This window comes from Ascaphus truei, chromosome 15, assembly GCF_040206685.1.
Source record: "Ascaphus truei isolate aAscTru1 chromosome 15, aAscTru1.hap1, whole genome shotgun sequence".
Lineage (NCBI taxonomy): Eukaryota > Metazoa > Chordata > Amphibia > Anura > Ascaphidae > Ascaphus > Ascaphus truei.
This window is the reverse complement of record NC_134497.1, coordinates 16,346,667-16,360,643: the sequence shown is the minus strand read 5'-3', so window position 1 is coordinate 16,360,643 and position 13,977 is coordinate 16,346,667. Positions and strand designations below refer to the sequence as shown.

The window sequence follows — 13,977 nt, the reverse complement described above, 5'->3', positions numbered from 1 at the left end:
TGGGATAAAGTGTGCCTGCTTGGAGAAGCGATCGACCACCACCAGGATAGTGTCCATCCCCTTAGAGCTAGGCAGCTCCATGATGAAGTCCATCGAAAGGCGAGTCCAAGGACGCTCCGGGATCAGGAGAGGCTGAAGAAGACCCGAAGGTCTATTGCGAGGTGTTTTATTCTGAGCGCAAGTAGCACACGTAGAGACAAAGTTCTTGATATCCTTGCGCATACCTGGCTACCAGTAGGCCCGCTCAAAAAGGTTGATCGTCCTCTTCGTACCTGGATGACCAGCAGTCTTGAATGAGTGACCCCATTGCATTATTCTCCTATGAAAGGTAGGTGGCATGAATAGGCGTCCCTCTGGGACATTGAGGCCCTCTGGAACAAGGACTTGAGCCTTTGCAATGTACGGTAAGGCGTCAAAGATGTTGGCTGAAAGTATACAAGCCGGGGCTAGTATAGTCTTGTCACGGTAGACCAGACCTAATTCACGCCGAATATACTGGTAACTGATTGTACAGGAAAAAATTATAAAATAAACTGAAGATGTATTCCCTTTCTGGCAAACACAACACTGCAACACAAATAACACTTGAAAATAACACGGGTAAATAACAGGGCGAAGTATCCAAGAATAACACTGGTTAGCAATTCTCCCTTGCTGGATTGGAGTCACGAACAACACTCCTTCCTAGAGTTTCTCTCTCAGCTGGTCCTCTGAGAGTAGAACTAGTTCTCTGATCAGTAGCCCTCCTTATATAGGCCTCTGTGGCTATTCTTTACATGGGAGGAGCTGCTGGCCAATCAGAGCAAACCTGATTGTCCACTCTTTAACACTCATCAAATGTCTGTAACACCTCCACGTTCCCAACAATTGTCCCTTTCTCTCCCCACACGAATTAGGGGTAACTAGCCGGGTATACCCTCTTTATTACAGGCCAGATTTCCCTTTATCGTCACAAGTCTCCTGACGATCCTTGGTCTTATCCTCCACCAGGAATTGTTGGGAAGGATAGTCTGCCTTTATATTCTTAGATCCAGGCAGGTACGATATAACGAAGTTAAATCGAGAGAAAAACAAGGACCAATGTGCCTGCCGTGACCCCAAGCGACGCGCACCTTCAATATATAACAGATTTTTATTATCGATCTGAATAGTGACGGGAATCTCTGTAGCTTCGAGTAGATGTTTGCCCTCTTCTAAGGCCATCTTAATGGCCATGAGTTGGGTCAAAGCAGTGATCGGCGCAACCACTGAGGAGAAGTTCTGGATAAATCTCCGATAATAGTTTGCGAACCCCAGAAACCTTTGTACGGCTTTGAGAGACAGGGGGCAAGGCCAGTTAACCACCGCTTTGACTTTGGCAGGGTCCAGAGCGAATCCCGTATTGGAAATGATGTATGCCAAGAAGGAAGTGGTGTTCTGGTGGAATTGGCATTTTTCCAGCTTGGCGAAAAGGTGATTCACTCGTAATCTTTGCAGAACCTGCTTCACGTGTCCCGGATGCTCATGTACAGTTTTAGAAAAGATCAAGATGTCATCCAAGTAAACAATTACGTGTTGGTCGAGAAGATCCCTGAAGATCCCATTTACGAAGTCCTGAAACACTGCGGGTGCGTTGCAGAGGCCGAAGGGCATTACTAGGTACTTGTAGTCACCATCCCGAGTGTTAAAGGCCGTCTTCCACTCATCTATTTGGCGAATTCTTACCAAGTTGTACACTCCTCGCAGATCCAACTTGGTAAAGATGGTGGCACCCTGTAGTCTATCGAATAACTCTGAAATTAGATGCAGTGGGTAGCGATTATTAATCGTTATCTTGTTGAGTCCGCAGTAGTCGATGCAGAGCCTGAGTAAGCCATGCTTTTTTCATTACGAAAATAAACCCTGCACCTGTGGGTGATGAGGATTTATGGATGAAGCTTCTCAGAAGGTTTTCTTGGTATACTCCTTCATGGCCTTGGTTTCGGGAGGAGACAGCGGATAAGCGCTTCCTCTTGGAGGGATCAATAGGACAATCATAGGATCGATGAGGTGGGAGTGCCTGGGCCTTGTCCAAGACATCCCGAAATTCCTTATAAATCTCTGGTAGTTGTGCTTTACCCTGCTCCAGTAGCGATACGCCCACTAGACCTTCGAAAGGAATCATACACTTATCTTGATATTGGGGACTCCAATAGATAGGTAGGGACTCCGTTCAATCAACATGGGGATTGTGTAACTGGAGCCAAGGCAGACCCAGAATGACGTCTACTGATGGCGTATGGATGGCATCCAGTTGTATCCTCTCAAAATGGTCCTGGCCGACCTGTAAGGAGATTGGTGCAGTTTGCAAGGATATAAAGGCGGGTTGCAGTAGACGACCGTCTATGGCTTCGAACCCTACGAGGCGATCCTTGTATACTAGGGGTATCTTGTTCGTCTCGGCGAACCCCTGGTCGATGAAGTTCCCGCTTGACCCAGAATCAAGAAAGGCCCATGTAGTGGTTCTGAAGGTGTCTCTGAATAGGACAATGGGAACGAAAATCCTGGCAGAGAGTTTGGGAGGAGATGAAGATAAGGTTCCCAGCGTGATCCTCCCGGCTCTCACTGGGCTTTGGCGTTTCTCGACTTTAGTGGACAGGCGACTGTGACGAGAGGGGGTTAATCCAGCCAATAATAAAGGTATTATGCCCGGCTGATTAACCCCCAAACCATCTTGGGACTGAAGGGGTTAATTGTATGTGGACCGCAATGCAATGTTTCCCCTCTATCACCTTTCTTATCCCCGGTTTGCAGCCTCAGACCCTAGCTGCAGTAACAGCAATGTATGTGAATTGGGCCAATTGTATTTCAGACACAAGGAGCAAGCTAGCCCTCTAATTTTCGGAGTGCAGCTAGCTAAGGATGTACTAAGCCCATACATATGGTTTGGTGTCCCACACACATACATAAAGTATATATATATATATATATATATATATATATATATATATATAGAGGTAACATGTGTTTTACTTATGTTTTAAAATGTACAGGCAGGAAGCTTTTCCTGCCCACCCGGCAATGAATGCATTAACATGGCCATATGTTAAGGGGGAATGAACGAAGGGTCTTTCATCTCCGCACCTCAAAAGGCACCCTGCTAAGTGAATGCTGCAATGTCTAGAGAAGTGCCGGATTTGAAAAGCCTCAGAGAGCCGAGGTGTTGGAGTGGCAAGGATATCCCTGAGTACCAGATCCTGGTACACAGTATGGGGCAGTAACACTTGGTAGCCAAATCCCAGACTTATGGGTGCCAGGTAGGAGGTGGGGCCCGGTATGCTAAGCAGCTCAGGTGTCACCTTAGCACATGCTCTGTGCAGACCGGGAAGCTACTTCTGCCCATTCTCTAAACTACTGGCAAGTCTAGGATAGGGGGAAAAAAGGTTCCCACGGAAGGGATTGGGTATGTATGTTAGGTATAGGACCCGTAAGCCTGTAAAGATGCCTGCAGCCCAGTACCCAGGAGATTAATCTTATTTATCCAAGTCGCACTAGGATTGACCTTTCCGAATAAGAGGATCTTTAACCAGCAAAGACCCAGGATTGGCAGCATTTCAAATTGACACTTATTTGTGGACATTTGTGGTGGACTATTTTCGTCAAATAGTGCAATAATCATTGCGTTTGTAAGGTACTAGCGCCGGGGATGTCTTTTTGTAATTATATGATTTATCCAAGTGAAGACATCAAGTTACAGTGTCAGCGGTTGCAGAGTGTGAGGGGTTAATTACATCGCAACTAAGGACCATTCCCCTCTTCTGGAATTTGTTAGAGCTAAGGATTACTAAACGAAATCTGTCAGGACAGAAAAAACTTTTTCCTTTTGGCGGAAATATAGGGGCAGCAAGTTGTGCCCCTAGCCAGGAACTGTTATACGGAGCCCGAGGTGCACTCACTGGCCTGCGTGCAGGAGCGCTCAAAGACTTTGTTTCGTTCACTGGACATTTTATTTCGTTTCCTCTACCCAGTAAGTGTATTATTAAGTGTAATTTTGCAAGATTGTGTGTTTACAATTTATTTTACCCTCCTTGTCGTGCTCAGTCGCAGTTCCCGGTATTAATGTGTTGATAAGTCTTGGTCTCCCGTGACAGCGACTATTAAGAGTCCGGTACCACCACAATACAGACATAGTCCCGCGCGACACAATAGCCGACACATATTCCACACAAAACTCCCCCCCATATCACACGCACTAACTCCCCCCTATATCACACGCAATAACTCCCCCCTATATCCCACGCAATAACTCCCCCCTATATCACACGCAATAACTCCCCCCTATATCACACACAATAACCTCCCCATATCCCACACAATAACTCCCCCCATATCACACACAATAGCTCTCCCCCACATCACACACAATAACTCCCCCCATATAACACACAATAGCTCTCCCCCACATCACACACAATAACTCCCCCCATATCACACACAATAACTCCCACCATATCACACACAATAACTCCCCCCCCATATCACACACAATAACTCCCCCCCCCCATATCACACACAATAACACCCCCTATATCACACACAATAACTCCCCCCATATCACTCACAATAACTCCCCCCATATCACACACAATATCTCCCCCCATATCACACGCAATAACTCCCCCCATATCACACAAAATAACTCCCCCCATATCACACGCAATAACTCCCCCCCCATATCACACACAATAACTCCTCCCATATCACACACAATAACTCCCCCCATATCACACACAATAACTCTCCCCCATATCACACACAATAACTCCCCCCCCATATCACACACAATATCTCCCCCCCATATCACACACAATAACTCCCCCCCCATATCACACACAATAACTCCCCCTATATCACACACAATAACTCCCCCCCCATATCACACACAATAACTCCCCCCATATCACTCACAATAACTCCCCCCATATCACACACAATATCTCCCCCCATATCACACACAATATCTCCCCCCATATCACATGCAATAACTCCCCCCCCCATATCACACACAATAACTCCTCCCATATCACACACAATAACTCCCCCTCCATATCACACACAATAACTCCCCCGTATATCACACACAATAACTCCCCCCCATATCACACAAAATAACTCCCCCTATATCAGATGTAAAAACTCCCCCCCATATCACACACAATAACTCTCCCCCATATCACACACAATAACTCCCCCCCATATCACACACAATAACTCCCCCCATATCACACACAATAACTCTCCCCCATATCACACACAAAATCTCCCCCCATATCACACGCAATAACTCCCCCCGTATCACACACAATAACTCCCCCCATATCACACACAATAACTCCCCCCCATATCACACACAATAACTCCCCCCATATCACACACAATAACTCCCCCCATATCACTCACAATAACTCCCCCTGTATCACACACAATAACTCCCCCCATATCACACACAATAACTCCCCCCCATATCACACACAATAATTCCCCCATACATATCACACACAATAACTCCCCCCCATATCACACACAAAAACTCCCCCCTATATCACACACAATAATTCCCCCATACATATCACACACAATAATTCCCCCATACATATCACACACAATAACTCCCCCCCATATCACACACAATAACTCCCCCCCATATCACACACAATAATTCCCCCATACATATCACACACAATAACTCCCCCCCATATCACACACAATAACTCCCCCATACATATCACACACAATAACTCCACCATACATATCACACACAATAACTCCCCCCATATCACACACAATAACTCCCCCCATATCACTCACAATAACTCCCCCCTATATCACACACAATAATTCCCCCATACATATCACACACAATAACCCCCCCCCATATCACACACAATAACTCCCCCCTATATCACACACAATAACTCTCCCCCATATCACACACAATACCTCCCCCCCATATCACACACAATAACTCCCCCCTATATCACACACAATAATTCCCCCATACATATCACACACAATAATTCCCCCATACATATCACACACAATAACTCCCCCCATATCACACACAATAACTCCCCCCATATCACTCACAATAATTCCCCCCTATATCACACACAATAATTCCCCCATACATATCACACACAATATCTCCCCCCCATATCACACACAATAACCCCCCCCTATATCACACACAATAATTCCCCCATACATATCACACACAATAACTCCCCCCATATCACACACAATAACTCCTCCCATATAACACACAATAACTCCCCCCATATCACACACAATAACTCCCCCCATATCACACACAATAACTCTCCCCCATATCACACACAATAACTCCCCCCATATCCCACACAACTCCCCCCATATCACACACAATAACTTTCCCCCATATCACACACAATAACTCCCCCCATATCCTACACAACTCCCCCCATATCACACACAATAACTCCCCCCCATATCACATGCAATAAATCCCCCATATCACACGCAATAACTCCTCCCGTATCACACACAATATCTCCCCCCCATATCACATGCAATAACTCCCCCCATATCACATGCAATAACTCCCCCCATATCACACACAATATCTCCCCCCCATATCACACACAATAACTCCCCCATATCACACACAACAACTCCCCCATATCACACACAATAACTCCCCCATATCACTCACAATAACTCCCCCATATCACACACAATAACTCCCCCCATATCACACACAATATCTCCCCCCATATCAAACACAATTGCCCCATGTCATACACAATAAGTCCCCCCCATATCACACACAATAACTCTCCCCCATATCACACACAATAACTCCTCCATATCTCAGACAATAACTCCCCCCCCATATCACACACAACCCCCACTATATAACACACAATAACCCCCCATATCACACACAACTCCCCCTCATATGACACACAATAACTCCCCCACTATATCACACATAATAACTCCCCCGCTATATCACACATAACCCCCCTGCTATATCACACACATTAACTCCCCCATATAACACACAATAACTCCCCACCATATTATACACAATAACTCCCCACCATATTATACACAATACCTCCCCCGCTATATCACACGCAATAACCCCATATTACACACAATAACCCCCATATTACACACAATAACTCCCCCATATCACACACAATAACTCCCCCCATATCACACACAATAACTCCCCCCATATCACACTCAATAACTCCCCCCATATCACACACAATAACTCCTCCCATATCACACACAATAACTCCCCCCATATCACACACAATAACTCCCCCCCATATCACACACAATATCCCCCCATATCACACACAATAACTCCCCCCATATCACACACAATAACTCCCCCCATATCACATGCAATAAATCCCCCATATCACACGCAATAACTCCTCCCGTATCACACACAATATCTCCCCCCCATATCACATGCAATAACTCCCCCCATATCACACACAATATCTCCCCCCCATATCACACACAATAACTCCCCCATATCACACACAATAACTCCCCCATATCACACACAATAACTCCCCCATATCACACAATAAGTCCCCCATATCACACACAATAACTCCCCCCATATCACACACAATATCTCCCCCCATATCAAACACAATTGCCCCATGTCATACACAATAAGTCCCCCCCATATCACACACAATAACTCTCCCCCATATCACACACAATAACCCCCCCATATCTCAGACAATAACTCCCCCCCATATCACACACAACCCCCACTATATAACACACAATAACCCCCCATATCACACACAACTCCCCCTCATATGACACACAATAACTCCCCCACTATATCACACATAATAACTCCCCCGCTATATCACACATAACCCCCCTGCTATATCACACACATTAACTCCCCCATATAACACACAATAACTCCCCACCATATTATACACAATAACTCCCCACCATATTATACACAATACCTCCCCCGCTATATCACACGCAATAACCCCATATTACACACAATAACCCCCATATTACACACAATAACTCCCCCATATCACACACAAAACCCCCCCATATCACACAAAAAATCCCCCCCATATTTCACACAACCCACCCAATCACACACACACAAACACACACACATTAACTCTCTCGCTATAGCCCACACAATAACTCCCCTTCATATCACACACACGTTAACTTCCCTGCTATATCACACACAATAACCGCCCCATATCACACACAATAACTCCCCCCATATCACACACGTTAACTTCCCTGCTATATCACACACAAAACCCTCCCCATATCCCACACAATAACTCCCCTCCATATCACACACGTTAACTTCCCTGCTATATCACACACAATAACTCCCCCCATATCCCACACAATAACTCCCCTCCATATCACACGCAATAACTCCCCTCCATATCACACGCAATAACTCCCCCCATATCACACACAATAACTCCCCCCCATATCACACACAATAACTCCCCCCCATATCACACACAATAACTCCCCCCCATATCACACACAATAACTCCCCCCCATATCACACACAATAACTCCCCCCATATCACACACAATAACTCCCTCCATATCACACACAATAACTCCCCCCATATCACACACAATAACTCCCCCCCATATCACACACAATAACTCCCCCCCATATCACACACAATAACTCCCCCATACATATCACACACAATAACTCCCTCCATATCACACACAATAACTCCCCCCATATCACACACAATAACTCCCCCCCATATCACACACAATAACTCCCCCCATATCACACACAATAACTCCCCCCAATATCAAACACAATAACTCCCCCCAATATCACACACAATAACTCCCCCCATATTACACACAATAACTCCCCCCCATATCACACACAATAACTCCCCCCCATATCACACACAATAACTCCCCCCCATATCACACACAATAACTCCCCCCATATCACACACAATAACTCCCTCCATATCACACACAATAACTCCCCCCATATCACACACAATAACTCCCCCCCATATCACACACAATAACTCCCCCCCCATATCACACACAATAACTCCCCCATACATATCACACACAATAACTCCCTCCATATCACACACAATAACTCCCCCCATATCACACACAATAACTCCCCCCCATATCACACACAATAACTCCCCCCATATCACACACAATAACTCCCCCCAATATCAAACACAATAACTCCCCCCAATATCACACACAATAACTCCCCCCATATTACACACAATAACTCCCCCCCATATCACACACAATAACTCCCCCCCATATCACACACAATAACTCCCCCCCATATCACACACAATAACTCCCCCCATATCACACACAATAACTCCCTCCATATCACACACAATAACTCCCCCCATATCACACACAATAACTCCCCCCCATATCACACACAATAACTCCCCCCCATATCACACACAATAACTCCCCCATACATATCACACACAATAACTCCCTCCATATCACACACAATAACTCCCCCCATATCACACACAATAACTCCCCCCCATATCACACACAATAACTCCCCCCATATCACACACAATAACTCCCCCCCATATCACACACAATAACTCCCCCCCATATCACACACAATAACTCCCCCATACATATCACACACAATAACTCCCTCCATATCACACACAATAACTCCCCCCATATCACACACAATAACTCCCCCCCATATCACACACAATAACTCCCCCCATATCACACACAATAACTCCCCCCATATCACACACAATAACTCCCCCCCATATCACACACAATAACTCCCCCCCATATCACACACAATAACTCCCCCCAATATCAAACACAATAACTCCCCCCAATATCACACCTACCTTGGGGTGAGTCGGCCTATGGTGATGATGTGCCGGGCCAACTCTTCCCCCCTGGAGGCCGCCGAACTCCAGTTGAAAATCACTGCTTTACCCCCTCTCCCTCCCTACCTCCCTCCCATCCCTCTCACATCTTTCCCCCCCCCCCCACTCTCCCTCTCGGTACTCACTGGTAGTCTGTCCTGCGCACAGTGGGATGAGCAGGAGGATGAGAGCGGTTCCCACAGTTCCCTTCATGATGTCTCCTGGTCTCTCTGAACCTGCAGCTCTGCCTCTCGCTGCCATTTATCCTCTCCCATCAGGAAGGGGAACCCCCTCTTCCCCGCCGCTCCCACAGCTCAGGGCCAATGTTCCCTGGTTGGGAAAGAGGTCACCGCGCCCTGTCTCCCGCCCTTTTTGCTCCGGTGGCACCTTCCTCGTTCCCACGCCCCGGGACATGTCGCAATAACAACAACTTATTCTCTATTACACCGTGTGTGAGGATTCTCATCTCGCTGCAGACTGCGCATCTCAGGGTCGGGGGTTCACTAAATGAAGATTTTCTTCATTAAATGGGTGCAAATTAATGCCCACCGTTCAATATACATCAAATACTCCACAGCACGGTTCTTTTCTTAATTTAACCGGAGACAAATAGAAAACATCAGTTACAGCATCATTTCAGTCATCAGGTTTGCATCATTCCGGCATATAGAGTGCAGTTATAGAGGGGAGAATCAGCAGCTTGGTGACGTTAAAGGATGCAGAATTCCGTACTCTCAAATGCAATCTTTATACATTTCTCTCAAGCAGTCTAAACACAGCAATAAGGAGAAGCCCCTGGTGCGCTGTGTGTGCATTTCTTCTTTTTATCTTTTTGAGACCCCCTAGGGGGACCTCAATTTAGGAGCGTTATGGGAGTTGCTCCACATACACAGCTGCAAGGGGACCTTTCCCAGTTGAATATATAGGCCAGCACGAGGGCAGATTGCTCGGTTTCTGCTTTTAAACATAGCAATACCTGTTTATCTCCCCACACATGCGCAGCATGATGAATTATATGCGGCCAACTTAAGACTCTATTAGCTCACGCATGCGCATTGTAGATTGGTTCGGAAGGTGCGCAGTGGCCGATAGGAGGTATGACTTAAAGTGTGGAGTCTATCATCCCACGCATGCGCAGGTACCGTAAATGGCTCCGTTCTGTTTGGCAATTGAATTATACGTACTCCTAACGCTGGTCGTCTATTGTGGCAAAGGCATGATCAACTAGGTCATTCGCACAGTTCTTATATGATACATATGATGTTTGCAATTGATTGTGCATGCGCTTTTTGCGCATGCGCAATGACGGACTGTTTATGAAGTCTCCATGGAGACGATAGGGTATAAATAAGGTCCGTTTGCCCTCCACTGCAAAATTGTCCCTGACGAAGCTCCGTAATTGGAGGGAAACGTGCGTTGGGCACGTGATGTTGTCATCAGCCTCCGTTATGGGGCTGTTTTAAAACAGTGTTCTCCAGTCAGTTTATCAGTATGATAGCCTTATATACTATTACTAGCTGAGAGCCCCGGCGTTGCCCGGGATGTTTGTGGTGTGGGTGTGGTATTTGGGTGGGGAGTGGTCCACGCGGCCCATGTGCGGTGGTAGTGCTGCTGTGGCTGTACTGATGGTGATTGTATCGGTGTGCTGATTTGGGAGGGTTTGGTGCTGATGTGGGGGTGCGGATGTGGGTGTGCCGATGGGGGAGGTGCAAAGGTGGCGATGTGTGGGTGCTGATGGTGTTGATGGGGGCTGGGAATGGTGGGGAGGCGAGAATGCCAGTGTGCTGGGGGGGCATACCGGTGTGCTGATGTGGTGGTGCTGGGGTGTGTGTGTGTATACATGTTTGTGTGTATACATTGTATGTGTGTGTGTGTATACATGTGTGTGTGTGTGTATGTGTACGTGTGTGTGTATACACGTATGTGTGTGTATACACATGTGTGTGTATACACGTGTGTGTGTGTGTATACACGTGTGTGTGTGTATACACGTGTGTGTATACACGTGTGTGTGTGTATACACGTGTGTGTGTATACACATGTGTGTGTGTGTGTATACACGTGTGTGTATACACGTGTGTGTATGTATATATTGTGTGTGTGTATACGTGTGTGTGTATACACATGTGTGTGTATACACGTGTATACATGTTTGTGTGTGTGTATACATGTTTGTGTGTATACATTGTATGTGTGTGTGTGTATAAGTGTGTGTGTGTGTGTGTGTGTGTATACATGTGTGTGTGTGTGTGTATACATGTGTATGTGTGTATACATGTGTGTGTGTGTGTATACATGTGTGTGTATATACATGTGTGTGTATACACGTGTGTGTGTACACATGTGTGTGTACACATGTGTGTGTATACACATGTGTGTGTGTATACACATGTGTGTGTGTATACACATGTGTGTGTGTGTATACACGTGTGTGTGTGTGTATACACGTGTGTGTGTGTGTGTATACACGTGTGTGTGTGTGTGTGTGTGTATACATGTGTGTGTGTGTATACATGTGTGTGTGTGTATGTGTGTGTATACATTATGTGTATGTATACCTGTGTGTATACGTGTGTGAGTGTATACGTGTGTGTGTATGTGTACATGTGTGTGTGTGTATGTGTACATGTGTGTGTGTGTATGTCTCCATGTGTGTGTGTGTGTATGTCTCCATGTGTGTGTGTACGTGTACATGTGTGTGAGTATACGTGTACATGTGTGTGTGTGTGCGTGTCTACGTGTACATGTGTGTGTGTGTGTGTTTGTGTGTGTGTGTGTGTACGTGTCTACGTGTACATGTGTGTGTGTGTCTACGTGTACATGTGTGTGTGTCTACGTGTACGTGTGTGTGTGTCTACGTGCGTGTGTGTACGTGTGTGTGTGTGTGTACGTGTGTGTGTGTGTGTACGTGTGTGTCTATGTGTGTGTGTCTACGTGTGTGTGTTTGTGTCTACGTGTGTGTGTGTGTGTGTATACGTGTGTGTGTGTATACGTGTGTGTGTGTGTATACGTGTGTGTGTGTCTACGTGTGTGTGTGTGTGTGTCTACGTGTGTGTGTGTGTGTCTGTGTCCCTGTGTGTCCTTTGGCCCGTGACTCCGCCTCAGGGAAGGGGGGGGGGGGTGGGGGGGGAGGTGGTGGGAAGGGGGGGGGTGGGGGGGAGGTGGTGGGAAGGAGGGGGGTGGGGGGGGAAGGGGAGGTGGGGGGGGAGGTGGTGGGAAGGGGAGGGGGGTGGGGGGAGGTGGTGGGAAGGTGGGGGGTGGGGGGGAGGGGGGGAGGTGGTGGGGAGTTGGGAAGGGGGGTGGGGGAGGTGGGAAGGGGGGTGGAGGTGGTGAGGAGGTGGTGGGAGGTTGTAAGGGGGGAGTGAAGGGAAGGTGAAGGGGGGGTGAAGGTGGGGGGTGGAGGGGAGGTGAAGGGTGGGGGTGGAGGGGAGGTGAAGGGTGGGGGTGGAGGGGAGGTGAAGGGTGGGGGTGGAGGGGGAGGTGAAGGGGGGGGTGGAGGGGAGGTGAAGGGGGGGGTGGAGGGGAGGTGAAGGGGGGGGTGGAGGGGAGGTGAAGGGGGGGGTGGAGGGGAGGTGAAGGGGGGGGTGGAGGGGAGGTGAAGGGGGGGGGTGGAGGAGTGGAGGGGAGGTGGAGGGGAGGTGAAGGGGGGGTGGAGGGGAGGTGAGGGGGGTGGAGGGGAGGTGGGGGGGTGAAGGGGAGGTGGGGGTGAAGGGGAGGTGGGGGGGTTGAAGGGGAGGTGGGGGGTGAAGGGGAGGTGGGGGGGGGGGTGAAGGGGAGGTGAAGGGGGGTGGAGGTGAAGGGGGGGGTGGAGGGGAGGTGAAGGGGGGGGTGGAGGGAGGTGGAAGGGAAGGGAAGTGGAGTGAGGGGAGGTGAGGGGAGGTGAAGGGGGGTGAGGGGAGGTGAAGGGGGGTGAGGGGAGGTGAAGGGGGGTGAGGGGAGGTGAAGGCCGCTCCCTCACCCGTCCGGCCGCTCACTCACACCGTCCGGCAGCTCCCTCACCCGTCCGGCCGCTCCCCAC

At 47.9% G+C, this 13,977-nt stretch overlaps 1 protein-coding gene across 1 annotated transcript in view; it reads right to left on the bottom strand.

The window, feature by feature from the left end:
* Nucleotides 1-10,263, bottom strand: part of LOC142466603 (uncharacterized) — a 49,133-nt gene extending 38,870 nt beyond the window's left edge. The window contains exon 1 of the mRNA XM_075571808.1: nt 10,106-10,263. Within this exon, the coding sequence (XP_075427923.1) occupies nt 10,106-10,220 (115 nt within the window). The 5' untranslated portion in view covers nt 10,221-10,263. The remainder of the gene's footprint in view (nt 1-10,105) is intronic.
* Between the last annotated feature and the right edge of the window lie 3,714 nt (nt 10,264-13,977).